Here is a 26,730-nt window from a genome sequence, read left to right as displayed (position 1 = left end):
GTAAAGTGGTAAACAAGGACTTAAATATTGTAAGGACTTAATACATCTTTAAAGTGAGCTTATTACGCACAGACTTAACTCTGTATGTTGCAGCACATTGAAGCTGGTTTTGAAGTAGTAACATAATTTCAAAATAACTGTTTTAACTGTTTTGAATAGGAAGATCTTATAGTATCTTGTGGTGATTGATGCTGCTAAACCCATTCAACTAATTAGTGCAGAGGTAGAACCAGTATATCTTCCGTATACTCCAGTCTGACCATAGTGGTGAAACTGAAGACCTTCTCTAACTTCTTTGTGATAGCGTTAACTGAGACAATACTCCAGACTGCTTGGATGAAGTACATGTAGCTAGAAGCCATTTAGTAAGCTATAAATTGTCTTCCGGCTTTTATGTTTTCAAAGAATAATCTTCAGTGAATGATGGCCATAAAATACATGCATCTAAAGTGCTTTGTGATGAATGTTACCTTACTTATCTCACGCATATGTGTGCAAAGTTTTCCAAGTCCTACTTAAAACGATTAGTAAAATAAACATTTTGAATTATAACATCAATAACCTATAAAGTGATTTTGAACTTACTTCCTTTAACAAATGGCTTTAATATATACTGTTACGTACAGAGATAGTGTATGTACAGTGACTATGATGTGATGCTCTTTTGCAACATGTGTGTTTAAGCTTGCATTTTAAAGCAGTTAGTGAATTGTGAGCTGTGCTGAGAGATGACCCTTTCGTACCTGAGAATTTTCTGGACTCAATGAAATTCCCATAGCCTTGAAATGGCATAGTTATGTTAACAAAGGCTATACGTGCATGGCAAACTCGGTAATTTATCTTCAGAATGCCTTAATCTTTCTGTGATATATAGAAGTATTTCCTCAATTTCCTCATGAGCAATAAGAAGATTATTGTGCATAGTAAAGGTGAGGTTCAGTCAGAGGAACAGTGAGAAGGTCCTGGTAAGGGCACGAGCAGATAAAATTGTCAGTGATGGTAGAAGGAGCACTTCAGCCCACATTTTATTAGAGAACTATAAACTCTGAAATGCTTGGTGCTGAACTGATGGTTCATTACCTGCATCTGACAGGAAGATTTAACTATACTACCTGCGTGCTTGTGCCGAATTTCCTGAACAAGGACCTGATTCTGTACTTAAAAAATAAAGGCAAATAAACCCACTCCAACATTTCAACTGGTATCCCACAAAAGGCTTACAGTATATGTGCAAATCAGTGTGCTTGGCTATAGTCTTTAATGATCTCTCTCTGTCAAGTCAGAATAGGTGGCATGTATTATGAAGTAATGTGCATTTCTGATTCTTTCCAGTAAGAGTCAGTTTTGCTGAGATGTTTAAAAGGTACCAATATGCGTTCGTGTTTTTTCAGTGCAATGTAATATAAAATATTTGAACCTCTTAGAAATTGTGATATAAACTTGTTCTTCACTACAAGGTACTTATAAAGTTAATTTGTACATCTAATACTTACTAACTATTCACATTTGTAAATGAAGGCATTCCCAAAACATTTTTTCAGTGCATAACTTTTTGTGTGTTTTTATCATCTCGATCAACACAAATGTATTTGTTAGTTTTTGTCTGTAGAATACTTAGCCCCTAAGTTTGCAAAAACATTTAAAAAAATTCACTTAATGCCTACCAGAAAGTCAAGCACAGGCATTTTTACAGCTACTTTCATGATATATACACTGTATTTCTATGGATTGAATATTAATTTGGGAAAGAAAAATAAAAATTATCCATGACTAACTTAAGCCTGAATTAATTAAAAAAAACCTAATTGAACACATTAAACATAACAAATACGTAGTATTTCAGATAAAAAAGTTTTCTTTGATTAGAATAGCACCGCAGTATCTGGGACAAGTACCATATGGGGATACGGTGATCCAAACAAACTTGTAAAGGTAGCTAAGATACGATTCCTGAAACACAGTAATATTTCTTGGTAATGTTTCTTGAATATTTGGTTGTAAGAAATAAAGCGAGTTAGGCACATAATCTGGAAAATGGCTTTTTAAAAAATAGCCATATGATTGTATAAAATTCACCTAGTGCAAGCATTATCTAGATCCGTACAGTATACTAATTTATTAAATGTTACTCGTATGCTTCTGCACACTGCACTGGCAGAATACATTGTTTGAATTTAATGGGTCCACTTAGTTGATCCACTTACAGGGAAGAATTTTAGCCAAAGAAATGATGTATTTTACTTAATGCTGAAGTTTCATAAATAAATATTTATGTATTTCTCTTCATGATGCAGAGTATAAGTATATTGGTAAGCTCATCAAAATTATGTCTTTGCAGGTCGTGTGTATGCTGTCTTGTCCAAAAGAGAAGGCAGAGTGTTACAAGAGGAGATGAAAGAGGGGACGGATGTGTTTATTATTAAGGCAGTCCTGCCAGTAGCAGAGAGCTTTGGTTTTGCTGATGAAATCAGGAAGAGAACTAGTGGCCTGGCCAGTCCGCAGCTGGTGTTCAGCCACTGGGAGGTAAAAATATCTATTCACTCCATCTGTTTTGGTGATCTATTTCCTGTAGATGTGGCAGACTGGAATAATAAGTGGAAAAGGTTAAGTTTTGGTCAAGGCATTTGACTAATACCTTTTTGAAATGAAGAGGGAAAAAAAGTAGCTTTATATTAATCTTACTGGCTTTTGTAGGTCTGCTGTTCAGAAATGTATTTATATTTTGTTCAGATGGGATGCTTTTCTATTTCAATAGAAAGTAAGTCCTTCACAAATGAAACTGATTCTTCACAAATGTGTTTTCCTGAATTTTATATGCCTTTTTTAATGAGTTCTCTGGTAAACTTGTTGGGGGGGGGGGGCAGGAAGGAAACACAAAACACATAAAAACCCAACATACCACTAATAGAAAATGTAACAACAAATCTAATGCATATGGAAGGCAACCTTTTAGGGGCTAGCAGACACCTAGGTATTTTTTTATCCTCATATATTCCAAGTCTCTCTATATATATTCATCCTTAAAGGCAAAAGGAATAGATTTCATTCTTTCAAAATTAAGCCTGGTGTTAATAAGCAGAGGTGTCCTCAAAATCATTCCCTTTGGTCGTCTTCGTCACTTAAAGAAATGGAGAAGTGAAAGGGAAGGTGTAAAGGAAATATGCAAGTGGGAAAGCTGATCAGGAGTGTCATCAATGGCAAGCACACTGTATTTTGTTCCTAAGATGTGGATAGCAGATCTTCAAGGAGAAATACAAAAAGGTGTAAATCAGAGTTCCTTGTTCAAGACAAACCAACCTGCATTGTAGGGCTCCTCAGGAGACTCCACTGAAGGAGCTAAAAATGGGTTAAAGGGCAAGAGTCAGCGGGTATAAGCTTTTCACATTAAATTTTTCAAATAACTAAAGTCTAGGTTTTTCTGTTTGGTTTTTTGGTTTTGTTTGGTTTTGTTTGGCATTTTTTTTTAGTCAGGTGTTCCTTTATTTGGTGTTAGGACCATAGAAACTTTTGTAAATGGATTACAAAGTCTTTTTTGTTTATTTGTTTTTGTATCATCTGCTGGTTTATTTTGTGACCTCAAATGTCAAGTCTCTGAGTACAAACAACTACAGATTTTTGAGGTCAGCAATACTCCATGCAGTTGCCAGCTACGCTCCGTTTACAACTGTTTGTCTCCAAAGTACGTGCTGGTTTTTCACGTGGTGTGGATTCTTCCTCATTTCCTGTAGCTGAATTGTCCTAGTAGGTAGCAGCTGTTAAATACTTAACTAGCAGTATTTCTTTGTTAGCCATTGTTGTAACCACCTCAGGAATTTTACGTGGATACTAATGGAAAAGGAGGATCTCTGCAAACCAGCAGAGTCACGTGCAATCAAAAGAGTCGGGAATCCTTGAAACAGTACACTTGGAAAAGTATGTTATGTCTTCCTTGGCAATGGCACCTTACTGGTGTTAGAAAATGCAGCGGCCCAGGGACTTCCCTCTCGTCCCTCAATGTTAATACTGATTCATTTGATCTTCTTGTAACCAAGTTTGACTTCAGAAGAACCACGGAAAGGAAAAACAGAACTACACTGAATAAAAAAATAAAAGAAAATGCAAAGCCCCCCATAGATGGTGTATGCACAAAAAACTAGATAAAGCAATGACTTTTTGAGTGTAGGGATGTAGGTGTGAGCCAGTAACAAGATTCGGTACCTCACACCAATGAGTGTTGGCAGTCCTGCGTACAGTAGTTTTGGATGTTCTCATCTGAAGTGCAGCTGGTGAGGTTTTGTGGCTTAACTGGTCTTTTGTCTGAATGGCCTCTGCTATCGGTGCCCTAAAGGAATATCAGTCAAAAGGACGTTAATTCTAGCTAACCATTCTTTTGTGCCAGTTTCCTTAGGATTTGTAGCTCCTGTGCTCCAACACTAAGCAAAAACATAAACCCCTCGCCTCTCTGGCCTTCCCTTCTATCCCCAAACCTTGGTAGGTATGTTCGCCCTGTCAGATGTTAGGAATTTCACTTAAGAAAACATTCACACATAATTATAGATACGCATAGGAGAGGGAGATTTGAACAACTGGCAACATTTTCTACAACTGACCCTCAGGAGAGATTATAATTACAGTTTATATGTCAAAATGTAGCGGTAGTAGGAAAAATGATTGAGTAAGCCAGTCAGTCACCTTTCCACCAGGCAAATCTGTCAGTGGGGAGAGTTGTTTTTTTGTCACGTTGAAAGTCATGCTCACATATTTTTGTGACAAAATAAGCCTTTTACTAAGCTACTAGCAATGTTGGCTCTGTGCAGCGGTGGCAGAGGGAGTGCATTCTACTCTCACATCATCAGCAGAATTGCTAAATAAATACGATTTTCCGAATCTCTGGTGGTGGTATGACAGGGAATCCAGAAAAATGGGTTTGTGTCTCACATCACATGAGAAACTTGTAGAGCTTTTCTCTGTTTCTTTTTCTCTCTGTATTCTGAAAAAAAAAAAAAACCAAACCCAAACAGGAGGAAAAAAAAAAAACAAATAGATAAAAAAAATCCTATCAGGTTTCATCAGGTAGCACTTTGACAGTGCTACGTTACTGATGAATTATGATGGTATATCTACGTACAGGTTAACTACCAGCATTTTATTTTGAATCCCAATTATTTAATGTATCATCATTAAAGATAATATGATGTTAACTCTATCTGTGTAATTTCATCCTATTTTTTCCTTAGTGCTAAAGATGGAAAGGGAGTGTGTCAGCTACTTGGTTTTGTTTTGCATTTCCTAAGTTACCGAGTGTATGGTTGCCGCTCTAATCGCATACAACCCAAACCCTTCCATGACATTCTGAATTAATTCTGTTAGTGGCATTTTCTCAGTGTGCTTGGCTCATTAACTGGGTACCTGGGATGTGTGTTTCTCTACACAGATTCCTTCTAGCATGTTGTTATCCCCATTTTACAGATAGTGAAATAGACACTTTTTGATATTTTTCAACTTCTAAACACTTGATCTCATGGAAATCACATGTATAAAGTATGTTTAAAGAAATGAGGTTTAAATTCATTTTTTTATTGTTCTTACATTTCATTAATATGACTTGTAGACTATAAACACAGGAAGGTCAATGATAGAGTCTGTGTTTAAATGGAGCCATTTTGGTCTCTATGGAAATGAAATTACCATTTTTTTTCTCCAGTTAATGAATGTATTTTGTGTAGTTCAGATTACTCTGGCCCCAGGGAATGGAGCAATACATGTATTCAGGACTATCTTGTCAGATACTCCTTACTCATTTGTTTCTTCTGTCATGCTTATATAATTTATTCCTGGCTGTAGAAGATGACACCAAATAACCATTAGTGGGAGCTTTCAGCTTGGTCCCAGTTTAAACAAATTTATTTTGAAAGTAGTCAAGTATTTTCCTTTATGATATCCCTAGGCAAATGTTAAGTGTATTTGGTTTACTTGGCCGTATTTTCTTATATTTCAATATAAACTTTCTTCTGAATTCTTGGTTAAAAAAATATATAACTTTGGGATAATTATTAACTCCTTGTATTTTTTTTTATCCTTGAATTAATAATACACCTTCAATAGTGTATGTTTTTTCCTGAGCCTGTTTCCTTTGTTCTCTCTTGATTCTTTGCAGTTACATCTTGCACTCCGTCATGTCATTTTATCTTAATCATAAGGGTCTTTGAACAAGAAGATATTTGTGATTGCACAATGCTTGCAATAACGGAGCTCTAATCCCATTTGGGAAATCTGTGTCACAGTAAAAAATAATGCATGTGGCTCTATTCAGATGCTGATTGAATTCTTAGCAAGTGCAGAAATTGTCAAACACGTCTACTTGTGAAGTTGTGAAATGTATAGTATTAACTTGCATCTTTTAAATTGCATTGTGATTGGCTATTAAACAGACTTTTATTCTTGGGGGGGGCATGGGCAAACTGTAAGCACGTGTTTAATCTGAATTCTTTTTCAATATCCTTTCTAGCAATAGTGTCTAGAATGTGCTTTAGGGCTCTGGAGAAAGGTAAGAGAATGACTATATGTAATAAGTGATAAGAATATGAGGCATTCTGAATCTGGAAGTTTTATATTCTGAATTTTAATTCATTCCTTCAGAATTGTAAGTCATTTTACAACTCAGAAGATGGGGGCTTAATATCGAAGTTGCTGGATGAGATTTAGGCCTGCATTAAACAGGAAGCAGACTAAAGTAATGAGAGACACTCGAAGAATCTGTGAATCTGTACTAGGTTTGAACTGTAACTTTACATACATCGTTGTGCCGCTGACAGCTTAGGCCTGTAATTCTAGGAGTAACGTGGAACCTTTCAAATATGAAAAGCTCATTGTATTGGCCAGGACATCTGAAGCTAATTAAAATAGTAGATAGTAGTGCTGTGGCTTTAATTTTCCTTCTCAATATGTGTTTCTTAAGTAATGGGAAAAAATGCAACAGAAGAGCCACGCGTCTCCTTTTTTCTTTCCAACTCCTGAATTCCTATTTGTAGCTACTGACTGAAGTCAAGGCTAAAGCTCAGCTGTCACTGATTGAGACACAAACAAGGATGATGCTCTGAGCCAAAATAAGCTTGTATGGGTTTGTTTTATAACTAAATGCATAAATGTTCATTTATTACAATGTTTATTGGAAGAGGAGTTCTCATATCTGACCTCAGGCATTTTAAGGCCTCGACCATCCCCTTTATATGTTGTGATTGGGATCTCTGAATTATGAAATACTTTTGGATGCTCGTTTTACTTTGTAGGGAATCTGCACTCCTAATATATCTGAGTAAGTTAAACATCTAAAGTTTGACTACAAGTCATTCCATATCCCCTTAAATCTGAAAGAACATGAAAAGTTATGAATCTGATATATTTTTGATTTTTGTAGCTTTTGCAAGATGGCTATGGATACAAAATAAGTGAACTTTTCTATTGGGTTTATAACGTCCATCTCTCGCTTGGTCTCTTTTTTTTCTTTTCTTTTTATATTGTATTTTTGCAAAACCTCGTAATTTAAAATCAAGAGCTGTTGAGAGAAAATAATTCTAAGGGATACAGAGCGAAATAAAATTGTGAGGTTTTTTTCTATTTAGTTATGAAAAGAGCAATCTGTTTCATATTTTCTTTTAAATGCCTCTGTAAAAATATACATAACAATCTTGAGAAGTTGTTATTTTGTGTTTATTTGATACATAAATTGATCTATAGTGATGCAAAATGGCCGCATTCTATGAAGTCAAGATTTGACTACAAGGTAGTCAAACAATTGGTAAAAAGGGAGGCTGAAAACCACTTGGGTTTCTTTTTTCTTTCAGGATGTGGTATAGAGATTAGCTATTTATAAACTAGGCAAGCTGGTACACAAAGTATTTGGTACAACGTGAAAGTTTGTCTTTTAACAAAATAATTGTGACTTGTTTTTAGTTTGAGAACATTTATGTGTAGGTGCTTCTGTAAAATTCTTTAGTGTATTGCAGATATCTCTCCTCCCACCTCTGCCGCTTAATCCTCATGCCCAGCATGGTGTTTTGTGGAAGTGTTTGAGGTGCTCAGCACTTCCCACAGTCACTCCTGAGCAGGAAAGGAGGTGATACCTGCTTTCCACTACGGTGGAATGGATGCAGCAAAATGGAGAATCTGAATCTGCGGAGAGAATATTCTCTTCCTTTCTGAATAGGAAGCATTTGGGGCCTGCGAAGGCTTACATAGGAATACGTTACCTGTTATGAAAGGGTTTCTCACTGAATAAAAACAGTAAGACTCCATAGTTGGTTAAACAAGAACCAAGAAAAGAGACAAACTTGTAGAATCTTTCCTTGAGATCTTAAATTGTGTTTTCTTTTGAGAACAGGCTGAGATCCTGGCTGCTTTTGAAAGCAGAATGGCAAAACTAGTGATAAGTTTTTACCTATTCTTCAATTGTATATTGCTGAGCGGCAGTATTTTCCCCACTGTAGTACAGAAATCACTTCAGAAATGGTGTTCAGACTGCGGTACATTACAGGTTGTGGCAGCTCCTAGTCATATACTAGCATCACTGCATTTTAACCGGGGTTGATGGAAAGCAACTGTTGATGCACAGAGATTGGGTTTGAAGTTGCCAAGTGTCATCTTGCCACACCGCTCTAGGATCGATATTTTCTTTCATTTGGAAGCAAGGAACGACTTGAAAAGCTGCCTGCCCATACAGGCACTAGCATGGTGTGTGTGTGTTAGGCAGCCGTGCGCTGCCAGTGCTGCTTTCCTGACCCCGTAGCCGCCTGGGTTAAATACAGGAATTAGTCAGTCACTTGGGTACCTCTGCATTACGCTGTGTGCGATACTCAAGGAAGGGGTTACTTACTGAGATAACGGGTCCTTCTGGATCTGAGGTCATAGCAGTGCAGTCAAGAAATTAACCTCCGTCCACATTTGAGATTGTCATCTCCATGCCCCTGCTTCACATCCTAAAAACGTATGAGGCGCTGTTTGGAGTCCACCTGACCTCAGCCTAACTGGCTGCCCTGCCTGGTGTTCTCTGTTCGGGAAGCGCACTGCCAGTATCCAAATGGCCATACGCCATTTGGTGATGCTCAGTGCAGAAGCACTTTTACAACATCACCCAGCGTATTACCGAAAAGCCAGCAGATAACAGTTTGTCAAGGTCACGTTTCACATAAAACTCTGCAGAGTTCTGTCATTTTACCTGAAAGGCAGAGGTAAATTCTGTTTGACAGGGCTGCTTCAGACTTCTAAGACACGTATATCAGCTGTACCCTTTTAGTTGCGTAGTCTAGCTCATTACTAAGTGATGGACACCATTTGAGCTGTGAATGTTCTTGAAGTATCTTTCTAGCATCATTTTTTCTAAGGTAGAAAGGATTCTGATACACTGAAGCCCGTATCATCTTTGAAATTGTGCATAATAGTTCTTTTGAACATTTTTTTTGAAAAACAGCTTCTGGCATAATGTTTTTCCTGGCATGCGAAGGGCCGCTTGTGGTAGTGCCCAGTCACAGCACTGAATTTAGTGGTTCTTGAGATTTCTTACTAGCAGTTCACAAAGGCCATAATGTTGCTTGCTGGTCTTAAAATCTTCATTGGACAGCGTAAGACTGCTCTTTCTATTCATGGTCCAACTGAAGCATTTTCCACACTGATGATATTTGTCTCAAAAGAAATTTGCTGTCCTCAATCAGGCAGTAAGGACCAGTAGGGGAAATGCTACTCGGAACATGGCTGCGTTCCCAGATCTGCCCGACCTTTTGGATGAACTAGGCAGATCCCTTCTGTTTGCTTTTGATGCTTCTCTCAACCTTGTTTTGCATAATTAGGCTGCCTTAGGCAGGGACTGTTTCATACCATCATTTTGTGAAATACACTAGACAATGGGACCCAGATCACTATTGGAGCCATCTGGGTGCTGCTGAAATGCAAATAATAAATCATTCTCAAATTAAGGCTTAAAATTCCAAGTCCTCTTGAATTGGATTGGATTTCTAACTCAAATCTTATTGAAAAGTCTGATTAGCTGACATAATCATTTGTAGAATTTAGTACGTACCGTATTATCTTTCATTATTAACATAGTACAGTCATAGTATTTGTATGGATTAATTATTACAGGTATTCAGATTATGTCTCTGATAAAGATACAGGCATTTATTGTTTGAATAATTAATGTGTAACTTGTTAGGCAAAAAGAAAATGACAGCTGTTTTGCCTGTGCTACTCTGCAATACTTTTACTAAACAAGTCTTATGAGACTTCATTGTTTGGGTGTGTTGGTTTGAATAGTTGTGATATTTAATGAAACATCTTGCTTTAGAATGATTTCTTCTTCTCAAGAATACCCTAGCACTTACAGTATTTGAAGTGATCTATTCGCTTTGTTTGAAATCCCTAATCCCAGCTGACTTCAGTATAAACACTATTTTATTTATACCTTGAGTGGGCTCATAGTTCTGCAGTGAGCTGTGGAACACACTCTTCAGCGTGTATTTGACTGATTTTTTTTTATTTATTTTTTTTTTCCTTTAAGTATAATGGAATTCTAGTGATTTCCTTATAGTCATATACAAACAAATTCTATCACCCAAGACTTTTATAAAGTGTAGATCAACAAAGATATTGTTAAACAATACTATTAAGGAACACTTCCATCACTTAAGAATTGCATTTGCAATAACAGATTTAAGAATTGTATCAGCTGCTCTGCACTAATTCATTTTACTGTATTGCATTTTATATAGCTGCATTTAGAGAAAGTACTTGCTCTCTAATAGAGTAAATGCTAATCCAGTGATCCACTACACAAATCTTGATTTGTAATTCACTTTTTAACATAAATTGTTTTCAAAGAGCCTTGTGGATGCAGTATAGAAATATTTAGTTGTGCTAACTAGGAAGCGGTAGCTCTCTTGGTACCTTGTCCTGCACGCTTTGGAGGAGTAAGCACGTGTTCATTCTGGGCTGTTTGCAGTTAAGGACGATGTTGTCCCCATCAGATTATTCTGGTGTTGAATAATAAATAAGCACAGGCAAGTGGCTACTTTATGCTGTTATAAAGAAAAATTTCCAAGTCCTAGCAAAAATTCCTGAAGGAAAGATGTGCTGTATTTTCTAGTTGTCACATCACACAGGGTACGGTGGAATTTTAAAATATATTTTACCATAATGCCCACAATACCATCATGTCATTGGTTTTACAGTGTCTTTCTCTTAACATTGGTTCCTCTTGACATCTTTGTCTGTTGTACATGAGGGATGAAGAGTTTGGCTGTGGTAATTTGCTTGTTGCCTGTGCTCAATGGTTCCCAGACACACGTGGCACACAGGCAGAATGGGAGAAAGGCAAAGGCTGTTGATAGAAGGTTAACTTAATTGCTTAAGTCACTTAAAGACTTTCAGCTGTGAAAAGCACATTATCTTGATTTTTCCAGATCTGTTTCAATTAAATTTTTTGTTTAGGAATGTAACTTTTTGGAAAAGCACTGTTAAGGTGCTATCACATTTCTGTTTTAAAAATGAGTCTTTGGCTATATATTTCAGTTTTGTACTGAAAAATAGTGTTTTGTACTGAAAAATATGAACTTATAAATAATTTTAAATGAAAACTGACATGAAAATAGAAAAATAACGTTTTGAGGTGTCTTTTCTGCTTTGATCCTGTGGATCTTCCGGGATCCCACAGTAAATGCTGTCTGTTACAAGGCTACATCATATTCCAGCAGTATTGGTCCATTTAGAATCTAATTAATCATTTAGCACTCTTTCCAAACAGAAACTGAGTTTCTGTCACAGATTCCAGAGTCATGCCTATGTGGTTCCCATGAATACAAACAATGGCTCAGGGGCTAAAAAGCTTCTCAGCTCTGATTCCAGGAAACCCAGACCCACCGTTCTGACAGCTACCATTGTAAGCAAATTGATGACAATGCTTTTGGAGCATTATACGGAAACGGTTTTTTCCTTTTGCTTCCTTGAACTGTGTTAACAGAGTATGGGGAATGATGGATGCCACCTGCTCTGTGCATCTGCTTTGGTCCATTAATGTGGTGTGAATAGAAGAGGGACAGTCTCGTCCATGCCCTCACCTTCACTTACAGAATCAGAACTTTTAGAAAAGAAAATCTCCTGCTTTTTTTTATCACCGTGTCAGTAATACCTCTGTGTAGTTAGTTATATTAGGGTTACATTAACATGGCTATTTGCTGACTTCTTAAAGGAGATGCATAGCTGATGCCCCGAGTTTTCCAGCTGACTCAGTAGATCTGGCTTCCTCTTTCTCATTACTCACCATGGTGTGGTAATACAAATAGTGTGTTTTAATTAACCTCATCTTTTGCAGTGTGCCTGCACCATTCAGATAGGCATGGTTCTCTAACAGAAATTTTCAAATGCCACCGTAACGTGCTCTAGAAGCAGTATGTAGTGCCTGAATTATTTAGACAGGTTGAGAAGCAAAACTAGTTCTTGTGGGTACTGAGGTGGCTTTTGAAACCTAATTTGTGTCTCTCTACAGTGCTGCTCTGCATCACGTAGCGGTACACGGTCCACCCAGGATCCTCTAGCCCCATGCTGCAATAAGTTTGCAGGCTTACCCTTCCTGGTTACTAAATAATACGTACATTTGAGCCTCCTGTTATGTTGGCTTTCCTGAGAGCTAGAGATACCTGTTGAAGCATAAAGAATTATCAGTGGAAGAAGTATCCAGTGCCAAGCTTCAGTTAACATTAATAGAACAAGTCTTTCATAAATTATTAAAAGAGCCAGTCTGTCAAACCTGGGGATTTTCTTAAGCATCCATCATTAGAGTATCTAAATATTTACAGGTAGATTAGATCTCTAAGTTCAGTTTTGTATACTTTTGGATCCTCTGTTGTATTCATTCTTCAGCAATCACTGTCTCACTGTTTCTCTCTGGGCATAACTTACGGCTGTTGGGTTTCTTGCTAATGTAAGAAAAAAATCTTCATCAAAGGGGATAGTAACAGCCTTTTAAGTTATCATAGTTTGTAGCTGCATAATCTCCCTCAGCAGTACAGTCTGGAGCAAATCCATTGAGCATGAATCACCTTTTCTTATTCACGTGTTCTTGGACTTTGACATTTTTGTTTGTTCAGCTCTTTAGGCAGATCATGAATGGGGAAGTCCCTGGTGCTTTTCCACCATTAAGATGTTCAGGGTGAACATCGCTACAAATTTATCAAGTCAACATGCAAATTTTGCCCAAATGTTGGGAAAACACGAGTAGTCTTCACTGTGCCTTTTCTTTATTTCTAGTGGATAAAATAACGGTAAAACTTTCAAGCTCTCCAAGAAGGGGGACCATTCTTTTTTATTGATGTAATTGTATAACAAAACGGTATCCAGCTCCCAGGATCGCGTCACCAACAGACACAGGGAAAGTCCCAGACTGGAGTCAGTGACGGGCAGGAGCTGAATTCCGGAACTAGAGTCAGGAATGCTCGGATCGGGATCAAAGGCAGATGAACAGACAGGGTCCTCCTCAGATGTTGGCCATTGAAGAAAAGAGCGAGCCAGAGCCCCCTTGCCCCTTTGGTCCCTCAGCTTTTATGCTGAGCGTGATGCATATGGGATACCCTCTTGGTCAGTTTTGGGTCACCTGTCCTGTCCGCTCCTCCCTGCGGGTGGCACCCCTCTACGCTTCTCCGCTTCCGACCCTCTAACGGGGGAAACAGCAAAGTGAGCTGACCTTGGCTGTTATAGCAATAAGTCTAAGCGAGAGCCTCTCTGCGTACCATTCCTTGGTATAACCAGGTCTTGTCACTCTGAGAGTGAACAGTTTCTGAACAACGTGCTGTTAATTTCAGACTTTAGTCAGTTAGAAGAGGCCCAGCTAAAAAGTAAAATTACAAAACAGAAAATTGGTTCTGTTTTACCTCAAACCAGGACAGCTACCAAGGAATCACCTTTATGTTTCTAGGCATGGGTTATAAGGCCCTGTACGAGACATCAGAATGGATATGACTCATGCAGATTCTTCTATGTTAAAAATAAATGTAGAAACATTTGGAAAGCTAGGTTTCATACTGTTTATTTCTGAGCACTGTTTGCTTTTGGTTTTCAGCCAGACAACCCTGTGCATAGTCATTTCCCACCTAAATAATTGAGATTGGATGTCACTTTCAGCACATGAGTAATATTCCACTTAATTTACCGGGACTATGTATATAGTTAACTGTAACAGAGTGGAACTATTTTTGTTGGTTTAGGGGCTTAACATACTATTTTGCAGGATTGAACCCATGATGTTACCTAATACAAAATAGCCATCTTCCGCCATAGGCATTTTCCTGACTCCCCATAAAGTGTCATTTGTTTGATTGTGTTAGATGTTACTTAACATGAGGTACTAAATTAGGACTTTACAGTTGTTGATGTTTCTGGGGAAAATTGTCCATCTTACGCCATCATTTTTAAATTCTTGTTCTTGCTAGTTTAGACAACTTAAATAAGCTTTAAGAAATTTTGTTTGGTTTGAAATATAATATGGCAATTAAAAGTATTTGTCAGAAGAAAAAGTTTATAACACCAGAAAAGGTTTATAAGCTAAAATTGGTATTCAGGGAAGTTTTTTCCCTCCTTGTCAGTCATTAATGTTGGTGCTATAATTATATATTTCAGAAATTATTAGAGAGTGATGTCCTCAATTATTGCCATAACTGTCACAATTCTTACAGTAAATAATAGTTTTCTGCACTCCTTTTTCCATCAGGATTTTGTTTAAGAAATGGATACAGTATGACCTTTGGGTTTTTTAGTAAAAATATACCTGTAACTCCATCTTGTGAGGAAAACTACTATCATTTAAGTGAAATAAGTATTTTTTAATTTTGCAACAGAACCTGAGTAACATAATATGGTCAATTTTATCCCTTCCTAATGCTCATGTTTAGCATGCTTGGAAGGTGATCTTGTTATTAATGCTCATTAACTACAGTGTTTATGGTTAATTGTCCACTAATGTGAAGGGAAGTTAAATATCGGGACTGTAACCCTGTACGATTTTGGTTGGTCAGCCAGACATCGGTTCACTAGGCAGAGTTTCCCAGATTTGATTAGACATACATATGCTACGTGAGCTTAAGACTTGATGCGCACTCTTGATGGCTTAAGAGTAATTTCTGATGCTGCAACAGTTTAATGTATGAGTAGAACTGAGGTGGATTCTTAGGAGCTTAGAGTTGAAAGGAGGTCCTCTTTTTTCTTTAGGTCTTAAAACATTTATTGCAAACCTAAAGCTTCTTAAAGTAACATGAGAGTCACTAACAGTAATGGAATAAATTGTTATTGTTGTATAGCTAGTTAAGCATTAAGCCTAGAATTTGTGCCAAATCTGCACAGTGCAAAGGTAGAGAGTAAATATCTCTTCAGACTTCCTTGGGGAATTAAAAATGTTGTAGCTTTGCTGTGCAGGATGAAATGAGGAAAGCTTTTAAAGACTCCGTAAGATCATTACAACTCTGGCACGCTCTCTGTGGTAGTCTGAGAAGTGTGGGGTATATAGGATGAACTGGGGATAAAGACAGTTATTCTGTGAACATATTAGATCAGAAATCTCTTCTAGAGGAGAGCCTCTGAGATATTAAGCTGCAAGGACAGCTCAACTAAATATGTTAGCCCCAGAAACAATGATTTTTAAACTATCTGTCCAAACTTGCCGGGATTGAAGAACATAGGGCACAGAAATGAGCAGAAGCCTTCAGTTCTTATAAATTCTGATAAAATCATAGTGAGATAATAGTCTAAATAAGGAATTTCTTCTTGAAAACTGAGAATTTTCTGAACATTATTTGGCATTGTTTGCTGACTGGCAATTAAATTTGTCTTAAACAAAAAATATTTGTGTGCAGATAAATGCAACTGAATTTGAAAAGCTGTTGTGGGCTTCTTATGACAAATGCTACATAGGGTATCTTAATTCTTGTTTTCTGCTTATTTAAGCCAGCTAATTGCAGGCTTTCCAGAAAACTCGATCTGCTCTGCTTTTGTATTGCTCTTCTTCACAAATTGATTACCTGAAATGTGCTAATAAACCTTTGTACTACTTTACTTTTCTTTATTTTTTTTCTTTTTATAGATCATTTCAAGCGACCCATTCTGGGTGCCAACCACTGAGGAAGAATACTTGCACTTTGGGGAAAAGGCAGACTCAGAGAACCAGGCCCGCAAGTACATGAATGCAGTAAGAAAGCGAAAGGGACTTTATGTAGAAGAAAAAATTGTGGAGCATGCTGAAAAGCAAAGAACTCTCAGTAGAAATAAGTAGCTGTGTCTGCTTCCTTTCTCTCCTGACTCAGCTAAGTGCGGGTGGATTATTTTCTATGCAGCAAATTCAAAATTTCATCTGGACTTTGTTCTTTGACACCACTTTTCTTACGTGCTATAATGTCTGTGGCTTAGGTTTTAATAAATTTAAGCCTTTCCAGCTTTTATACAGAGAAAATATTTAAATAAAATATAAGTATATTCATTGCATTTGGTCTCAATTTTTAAAACTTGCTGCCCTGTTGAACTTTCTGTCACAGGATTAGGAACTCCTAATTTAATTTGTTTCTTTCTGATTTATCAGATGTAATTACAGTTAGAGCTGGTTAGCTAGTTTGTTGCAAATAAACCATGCACTGAATTTAGATGCTTAATGTTTTTGACTGTTTTTTAAAATTTATTTTAATTTCTGTAATGTATTTGATAGTCACCAGTACTTTCCATAGCTACCTATATGCAAATAGATGTAAGCCTATTAGGAGTTTATGAGCTATTTTTTTTACTCTGTTCCTCCTGTAAGCAGTCATCTAAATCAGAAATGTATCTTCTTTAAATCAGAGGGCAGAAATAGCACATCTGTAAGACTAAGCCCTGCAAACCAAGCAAGGTTAGTCTTTTTTCCCTCCTTAGAACACATCTTGTTAAAAAGGTCATATGATTATCCTTATCAGAGCCGCCATCTCTGAATTAGGCACACAGCTACCTCTGCCAATCCTGTGTGAGTGTTTACAGACTCTCGCAGAAATTTCTACCCATTCAGCCTGTTGCGTTGAATTCGATGAAGGGAAACACTTGGAAAAATATACAAAATGTCCTGCTGTTTGCAGGTGTCTGGGATGCAGAAGGCTCCAAAATGACTCAGACCAAGACTAACAGGAAAAAAAGTCCTCAGAGGGGATAAGTATTAGTTAAGAAAAATGGAAACCTTGGATAGGAGAAACATGATGCGTGAATTTTCTTCTCATTTGGCTGCTTAGATTTGGAAAAGGAAAGGATAAGAATTCTAGAAGGCTAAGACCGAAATAGATAGGTGTCCTTGAAGAGATTCTTTATTTAGTTAAATGAATGAGAAAGAAGTCCTTAAATCTTGTGCCAGCTGACTTTCTGCTACCTTTTGTCTTTGCTAATTGCAAAGAGTTGTGTTTCAAATACCCATGCAAATGGGTTGTCTTTTTCTTTCCAGAATATGACCATTTCTTTAATTTGTGATTGCCTTGTATTCCCTTAGCACCTGCTCGGTCTTTCTGAATAAATATTCTGTGTGTGTCAATTAATGCAGCAGGCAGAAGTTACTCATATCAGTTTTGCCTCTTACAGGAAAGAAAACTGTTACTTGTATCACAAATAGAATGATTTTGAATGCTTAACTTTTATTTTAAATAGCCTTTTCTTTTCCAGCTTGTTTGCTTTCATTATGGAAATGTTTCCTTTTAAGATTGTATTTATGAATTATTCAAGCAAATGAAATGTTTATCTTCCTTAGAAGGTTGTTCCATAAATTGCTGTTGTTGTGCAAGGGATGTCTGCGCAGCAGCCCTGTTAGAGCTTGGGCAAACATACTGAGGTAGTTTGGGCACTGCCAGCTGGTATTGCCGTGGAAGGCACGGTTACTTACAGCAGCCTGCAAAAAACAGTCGAGACATAAATGTTTGTAACGAGATCTTGGCTAATACAGCTACCCTGCTAGCTGAATCCGAGATAACGTTAGGGATGTCTGGCCCGCAGTCACAAAGGTGCTTGAGTAAGTGACGTAGAGATGGACAGGTTGGTCATTGTTGTGGCTGCGTAATTGTTAACTGTAATCTAATATACTTGAGTAAGCAGAAAGAGCATTAACATAGATTTTAAAAGATTTAACAATAACTTTCATATTTTGTTATGGCGTGGTTTTTGGATTGCATCTCAAACAGCATAAAGATGATAATTCAGGATGTCGCAACACTATTATTGGAGAGGGTCTTTTTTCACAAGGGCATGTAGTGATAGGATGAGGGGTAATGGCTTCAAACTGGAAGAGGGTAGATATAGATGAGGTATCAGGAAGGAAGTTTTCCCTATGGGGATGGTGAGGCACTGGAACAGGTTGCCCAGAGATGCTGTGGCTGCCCCATCCCTGGAGGTGTTCAAGGCCAGGCTGGATGGGGCTTGGAGCAGCCTGTCTGGTGGGAGGTGTCCCTGCCCAGGGAAGGGGGGGGTGGAACTGTGTGATCTTTAAGGTCCCTTCCAACGCAAACCATTCTGTGATCCTATTTGTAAAGAGCAAAAACTCCATTAACTAGCAGAAAAAAATCAAACTAACCTGCAAGAAGTGCTTACAGCAATATTTAAGATCTGTTTTCTTTAGCAAGAGCTACTGGCGGGAAGACAATCTAATTGCTTATGTGCCATGAATCTCTAACCATTTTTGTCTGGATTATTCAAAAAGTAACTTGATGTATCTGGTTTTCCTCAGCTTTGTTACACTTATGTAATGATATGGCATAATTTTGGAACACCTCTGCAAAGCTGGGTAAATAACTTAATGATGGAGCAAGCCATGGAAAGATTTAATTGAGAGTTGGCCATTATATAATTTCATTTTCCATTACCAGCTTTATTGCTAAATATAATACGTATTTAAAATAAGCATACACAGCTTTTAAAATAATTTATATTTATATGTGTAAATGTTCAGTACATTTTTAACTTTCTAAAAGCTATGCACTCAGTTGACGTGATTTGGCTCTACTGTCTTTAGTAGAATCAAGGCTCCTTACAATTGATAAAATACAAAAACAAATGTCAGCTTCTATGTGGTAACATTTATTAGACAATGATAGCTATTCACTGGGCAAGCCATATGATAATCCAAATGATTCCACTGTATAGAAAGTAAAGAACAAAAATAGGAGGTAGATTTCCCCAGAGAAGAATAAAGTGGCCAGCAAGCCCCTTTCTCTTGTCTCTGGCCACACTTCTTTTATCTGCTTGCTTTAAAAAACTTTCATTTTCTCAACTGCTAGTAATCTTAGGTGATTCATCTTTTTTTTTTTTCTCCCACATATTTTTTTCTTTTTTTCAACAAACTTCACCTACATTTTAAAGCAGGAGTCCAAAAATCAAAGCATAACTGGAATCTGTGCTGTGTTTTATTTCTTACCCCTCTTTTCATGCTAGTTTAGGGCTTCAGCTGCAGCCTCAACATTACAGTTGATGAGGACAGAGACACCAGAGAAGCACAGTATTTCTGTGCCAAAACATGTAGTTTCCAAACTAGATCTGAAGACAATCTCTTGACTCTCTACTAGCCTTAGGAACTAACTCTTCTTGTTTGAGATACTAATATTTGGAAGCTTATTCTGTGGGAAATACAGCGTGTCGCTCCTTCATGAAGTCAGCTGCTGTGCTAACAAGAAGAGAGAAACATGCAACATTTGAACTGTACATGGTACTTCTGATAAAAGACCATTTAAAGCACGGAAGAGTAGCTTTGGCTGTAAGTGATTTTGGAATGCTTTATTAGATTGAATACTTTGATAGCAGAGGAGTCCTGGCAAAATTCTTGAACTCTTCTATTAGAGTTTCTCCTTTCTAACTTCAGTTTGGTTCAAAATGCTGTGTTAGACTTTTCTGTGCTTCTTCCTAGTTTCTTTGGAAGCAGAAATAGAAGAGCATGTGGAGGAGAAGATGTGAATGAGCAGGATTGTTTTGTCAGCACCATTTTTTTTTTATTTTTTTCTACTGCTTGGTTTGAATTCTCACACAGCTTCTGATTCATTTTGATTCTTGTTCATACCAGGCTGCCTGTGAAAACTCAAGAGTTGAAGCTAGGCAAGGGAGTGTAGTTTTCCTTGTTTGCATCATGTATAGGATAAGGACAGTCAAGAAAATAGTGATAAGGTCTTTTTAGTACCTATTGTTATGTTGACACATAGTCCTTTAGTATTCATAAAATGTTTTGAAATCCTTCCTTGGAGGATGTTAAATGTTAATAATTAATTATTTTTTTTACTGCATACTACTAGATCGCCACTTACAGTATGCTTATAAGAAATTTCCATCAACTGACATTACTTCTGATATGTAAAATCCATGGAAATGAAACCAATTCTGAAATACGATTTTTAAAGGTCAAATATTTACATGACATTTCCAGGTAGTAAATGTTCTCTTAACAGTGTCATTTGAGGGTGTTTGCATTTGCATTGTTGTTATTCTCTTATTTTGACTATAGCTAAGCTTTTCTATGGATTTAAAAGTCTTTTCATTCAATTTGTGTATAATACAGGTTATTGTTGACAGGAAAAGTGACCTGAAAACACATGTTTTAAGCTAAGAAGTATTTTTAAAAGCATGGATGCACCAAAGCTTTCAATGTCAGACAGGAATATTTTCTTTTCTACCTCCCCCTGCCAACAGTTACGAATCTTATAGGAATATGCAGAAAGCCAAGTAAATACACATTCTTGTCTGAAATAGTTTTTTTTTATTTTTAATTGGTATTTTTTGAACATCAACTTTACTATTGAATTCTTCAGATTCACTTACGACATCTCAGCTGTGGCTGTAGGGTAAAAGATACAAACATCCATGTGGTAGTCTTGCCAGGCACAAGGTGTTTTTAAGAAAAGCTGATGCCATTTCCACAGCCACAACTCAAGCTTCTTGGGAATCTCCTGCGAAGTGGGATTCAGTGAAGTTGGGGAAAGGTTGGCAGAATGTGGAGTAGAACCTCTTATTGTAAACCATGCATAGATATGTCTGTAAAATGATAAAAAGTGCGTGCATTTCTTATTGTGCCGTTCTTCACCAGTTTGCGGTTTTACTCCTCAAATTTGCAGTGTCTGTGATTTGCTTCTTCAGTACAGCCCTGAGAAGGAAAATACTTATAGTGTTAAGGTGAGATGTCTGTATAGGCCTGGCTGATTTTACTGGTGCTTAGACAAATAGTTTACATGCAAGATATAACATTTACATGTAAAGATCATTTTAATTTAGCAGTATTTCTGAATTTTGGTCTCTCACCTACTTGGTATGGCTTAGACATATCCTCTGTTGTGTGTGCGTGCTTTTTAGCTTGTTTTGTGTTAGTTTGGATCTTCTGAGAAGCAGGTAAGTTAAAAATCAATACTGATTCTTATAGTTTTTATTAATAAACTGAACTGAAAAGTTTGGGGGGCATTGGTCGTTTACAGTTGTGTCATTCCATGATTATAAAACTCCTGCAACCCATGACTCATAGGAGGAAAAAATAGATACCATGAAGTAGTGTGGTTTGGGCTGTTTGGCAGAGACTTTTCTGGTTCAACAGATGCTGTTTTCCTACAGGAGCTTTATTTATTTATTTATTGTTAATTTCTCCTTCCTCCCCCTCTACTCATCCCTCCTCCTTCATTTCCTATTTTACCAAGCATCCAACTCCATAACCCCCCAATGATTCTTTAGAGGAGTATTTTTATTATCAACTTATTTACTTCTTTTTACTGAAACTGCTTATCTTTGTAAAGACTTGCTGATTCTGGAATTTGAACAACCAAAAAAAAAAAAGGATCAAAATTCAGTAGTGTTTTCCTGTTAGCATTTTTGACGGCCGTATAAAAGGCTTGTCCTTCACCCTTACCAAAGTGGCATGTCTCGCTGGTCTCCAGTGAGATATCTAGATGCATTTTTTTCTCATAGAAAAGCTGCTGGTGTAAAAGGCTAACAATAAATAATAATCTGCACAGGCAGCAAAAATAAGACTTTTGTCAAAAGAATCTATAGCCTTTTTAAACCCTGCATTTCCTACATGTTTGCTATCCCCCAAGAGGGAGGGGAATTCAGTAATGTTATGCTGCTTTTTGTGAAGTGGCCACAAAGCACAGCTAAAATATGCATCTTCTCAAGTGGAATTACAAATGGGAGGCAGATTGATCATCATCACCAATTCAGTGGTGGCTTTTCCCCATCTGTGGAGAGCTCTTTCCAGAATTTTTCAAATGGTTCTTTTACCCTGTAATAAATTAAGTCAGGTAATGAATAAATCACTCTTGTTTCAGTGCTCGCTGAATGATTTATGCCAGTGTAAACTGCTACCCTGGAATAGGCCTCAAACTTAGAGACAAGTCCTAAGAAACTTTTGGGCTTTAGCGATAATTCCATGACAGTTATGTGTATCATTGTCCCCTCTGCCATATTCTCCTGAATACAATAATTCTGGATTATAACTTGCTTTAAAAAAAAAAAAAAAAACGAAAAGCCCACAATGTTAATGTGAAAAGAAGGCTGTAGAGTAAGCAACACCCTTTTTAGAGGGGGTGAGTACAAAATGGTCTCTGGCCTTCTAACTTGGTGTGCCCTACAAAAGCAATTTTTTTTCTGTAGTAGTGGTGATTTCGTAGCATTTGAAAAGGGGAACATTCAGCTGTCTTGTAATTGCAGGATTCAAGAAAATGGTTTAGAGTGGCCACTGTGCAATGCAAGCCTGAACACTGTCCTTAGTGGAGCTGTAAGAAGGTTGATCATGACGAAGAGTCAGATTTAATCTTGCAGCTTCAGGAGTCCCACTCCTTTGCCACATCTGAAGGCAGTATAACTTTTTGGCTGCACTTACCGCCCGAATACTCTGAGATTTTACTCCTGCTTTGTTCAAAGGGAAGGATGCAAAGTCAAGGTCAGTCATAGTAGGAGTTAGGGAATGAGATGACAAAAAAACCCTCAAAAATTTTCACAGCAGGAGTGATGCAACCATTGAGCTGTGGTTTCCGGTTGCCTCTAATATACGTGTTTGACCCCAAGTCCTTTTTTATATTTTTCTAATGCTCCTAAAAATGATGATTTTATAACAATCAGCCTAATTCCAGAGGCTGATTTATTTGCTCAGTGATACTGGCATATCCAGAGCCAACTCGTGCTGAAATACCGCAGCAGGCATGCTGTGGAGCGTACCTGCCACTAATTGTTTTCTGTCTTTCATCTCTTGTCATGGTAGCATTTACCTTTAGGAGGTCAAGAGAATGGCTCTTTAGAAGAAGAAAGCTGGCGTTGCTTCACGGAGTGACTGACAGAAGGAGCTGCGTAAGCGGCAGCTGAAGCTTCACTTCCCCTGGAGACTGAGGCACAGAATGTTCATGACAAGTGCTGCTATCGCTGGTCTGGGGATTGAAAGCTGATCCTATTTATGAATCCATGTCTTCTCCTTGTAATGTTGCTGTCATGCAGCATGAACAGCTTAGGAAGGTTATTTTAAATTAACCTTCCTGTGTTAAAACAATGTCTAGTCTGTTCCTATCACATCCAACATTGTAAGCATCAAGGCCAGTGAGTAATTCAGCTGCAGCTGGTGTGAAAGGGGAAGGCTGGAGAAGTGCAAAAATGCTGTGGAAAAAAATAATATCACACTTGTATGAGTGCCTTTATAGTAACTGTTTTAATTGCATAATGAGATTGCTTTGTTGCTCTAGAAGTGTTCAATAATAGATAGTGTGCAAGTATGCTCGATGGAAGATACGCTGCCTTGACAGGCAGAATGTAATTACCAGTCAGAGCGTGCCTTCTGTACAGCCTTGCCTCTGCGAAGGAAAGCATGAAGAAACAAGCCTCCGTAGCTTGTTTCTCTGTCTCCCTCGCTGCCCTCTAGACTTCGTAGAAACCTCTTGACAGTGTCAGGCTCATCGTTTCAGGGAGCATGGTGGAAGGGAGCTGTGCATTACCAGCAGCAGCAATTCCCTGGGTACCAGTTTACTGACTCTATAGAAAGCAGCTCTAAATAACCTTTTCATCCTTTTCTGCCAGGCCTCAGCAGTGAATCATGGCTTCTATTGAATCTTGCTGCTGGGACAGGTGGAGCCTGAAGATCTGCATGCAAGTGTATTTTGAAGGGATGTTGTTCCGAGATCCACAGGCTGCATGAAGGTGGGAGGCCCAGGGTCATGAAATTACAGAGCTTACTCTGCTCTCATGTAAGAGAATGCTATAAGGGTTTTTGTTCTCATGGTTCTCTCTGTTGAGCACTCCAAAGCACATGAAGGAAGCCTCTGCCAACCTGGGCTGGAAGAGTTTGGGCTATAAAAGAGGGAAGTACAGTAACTTCTGCATTCCGATAGCTGTCACTTCACAGAATCACAGAATGGCAGGGGTTGGAAGGGACCTCTGGAGATCATCTAGTCCAACCCCCTGCCAGAGCAGGGTCACCCAGAGCAGGTCACACAGGAACGCGTCCAGGGGGGTTCTGAATGTCTCCAGAGACGGAGACTCCACCACCTCTCTGGGCAGCCTGTGCCAGGGCTCTGCCACCATCAAAGGAAAGAAGTTCCTCCTCATGTTTAGGTGGAACTTCCTATGCTCAAGTTTGTGCCCGTTACCTCTTGTCCTGTCCCCGGGCACCACTGAAAAGAGCCTGGCCCCATCCTCCTGACACCCGCCCTTTCAGTATTTGGAAGCATTGATAAGATCCCCCCTCAGTCGTCTTTTTTCCAGACTAAAAAGACCCAAATCCTTCAGCCCTTCTCCATAAGAGAGGTGTTCCAGTCCCCTAATCATCTCAGTAGCCCTTTGCTGTCCCCTCTCCAGCAGTTCCCTGTCCCTCTTGAACCGGGGAGCCCAGAACTGGACACAGTGCTCCAGGTGCAGCCTCACCAAGGCAGAGCAGAGGGGGAGGATGACCTCCCTCGACCTGCTGGCCACTTGTGCTTGAGCTTATTAACATCATTTCTTCAAAGCCAAAGAGAAGATGGTAAAATTGTGATTGACAAAGGAAAACACCTGGCTGTGTAGACAAGAGTTGGTGGCTGACAAGCTGAGCTCTGCTTTTGCTCTAGAGCTCGCAGGTAACTTATTTCTCAGAAAGAATTTCTCGCATATTTCTCAGAAAGAATGAAACTATGTATTTCCTCAGAGCTGAATAAAAGAATGGCAAACAGCTGCATCTTCTAAATGTGTCTGAAAGGTAAAGTAACTTTAAGATTCCCTTGCTTTTGTTGTATAAACAGGTTTACTATTGGTATTAGCAGTTTGGACTTGAGCAATGTTGTTGTCATGTGATGTGTGATTCACTCTTAGACAATCAAAAGAGACAAGTTCCCCAGTCCATAGCGTCGGCCCCGTTGACCCAGAGAGTGTACGTCCTGTGAGCAGGCAGTGAAAGGAGAACAGCGGCCAAAAGAGTTGAAGTTGGATCTTAGCTTTAACCTCGGTTGGAAGGAACAAAGGAGTGGTTCAGTGAAGAAGGCCACTCAACAGTTGAAAGAATGGCTGAGAAGTGTGAAAATCATCCAAAATCACACACGCCTCGTCAGACACTTGGGCGCAGCCATGTGACTGGCATGCTGTTTGTGTTGGTTTGGCAAACTGACTCCCTTGCGTGGCCTCCCTGCAGGACGTGCACTTCTTTTGCAGCTGGTTACGTGGAAGTGTGGTATGTAATGCAGCCTATCCTTCAGTTTTCAGTACATGCAGAGTGAGATTTAGGACCAGAATCTATTGGGTAATTCATTGTGGTTCATGTGACTTCAGTCGAGTCCTGTTTGACTTCATCAGATGAGGATCTGTTGGGTTTTTTTGTGCCACGTCCATTTTGTTCTTGACTTACGAAGAGGCAGGTATCTGTGATAACGCTAGCTGAGACTTTTTTCCTTATAGGTTTATTACTGAAGAGCAGAACTATGTCTGCAGACTTGTGAGCACTCCTATAAATAGCAAGCTACTGTGCATACAGAGGCTGTTACTGTTGCCAACACCATGTTTTTATGACAAATCTTGTGATATTTTGTTTTTCCTAAAAACCTCAGGTCTTGTATTTCATCAGAATCTCTGTTTTCATTAAAAAAAAAAAGTTTCCAGCTTGATGTTGGCATCAAATTAGAGGAAAAGATGAAAATGTTTGCAGCTTCACCATGATGGCAGAAAAAACCCAAATGCATACAAGAACCCCCAAATATAGTATTTTACTTTAAAAGCAACAAACAAAAAATCCCAAACCACCGAGTAAATGAAAGACCCGTGGTTTTGAAGGACAGACTCTTAATGTCTGTGTTGTGGTCTTTTACTGTAACTGTAAAAGTGACTTTTGTAATACTTTATAAAAAGTGGTGGTGGTTTTTTTTTCATTGCAGATAAGCTTCTTGCAAAATCCTTATTTAAAAAGAAAAGATGTTGAATCCTTTGGAAACATTGGTCACTTTATAAAACAAAGAGCTGCTAATAGTCCCTGAACAGATGCCTTTTTCTCTAGATTTAATTCTTGATCTGAGTCTGCATGATCCAAACAAAGCAGAAGGGCTGGAGGCTGGCAGTAAATCTGCTAAAATATCGAGCTGTTTGGGGGGAAAATGCTAGTCCTGATTCTTCCCTCCTTGCTGGGTGTATGCTGAGTTACCCCTGCTCTTTATCAGGGTAAAGAATAGTTTGTTCTGTTTTCATTTTTAGACCTTGGATTTTGTTTTCTAAAGATTTTTCTCAAAATACAACCCTCCTTTAGCCCCTAGGTTGGCT

At 38.3% G+C, this 26,730-nt stretch overlaps 1 protein-coding gene across 3 annotated transcripts in view; it reads left to right on the top strand.

The window, feature by feature from the left end:
- EFL1 (elongation factor like GTPase 1) overlaps positions 1-16,655 on the top strand; it is an 83,176-nt gene extending 66,521 nt beyond the window's left edge. For all 3 annotated transcript variants that reach the window (XM_074600813.1, XM_074600812.1, XM_074600814.1), the window contains exons 19-20: positions 2,339-2,523; positions 16,094-16,655. In XM_074600813.1, the coding sequence (XP_074456914.1) occupies positions 2,339-2,523; positions 16,094-16,282 (374 nt within the window). In that variant the 3' untranslated portion in view covers positions 16,283-16,655. The remainder of the gene's footprint in view (positions 1-2,338; positions 2,524-16,093) is intronic.
- The last annotated feature ends 10,075 nt before the right edge of the window (positions 16,656-26,730 follow it).

Source organism: Larus michahellis, chromosome 9 (assembly GCF_964199755.1).
Source record: "Larus michahellis chromosome 9, bLarMic1.1, whole genome shotgun sequence".
In the NCBI taxonomy this organism is placed as follows: Eukaryota; Metazoa; Chordata; class Aves; order Charadriiformes; family Laridae; genus Larus; species Larus michahellis.
This window is presented reverse-complemented; position numbering and strand designations above follow the sequence as displayed.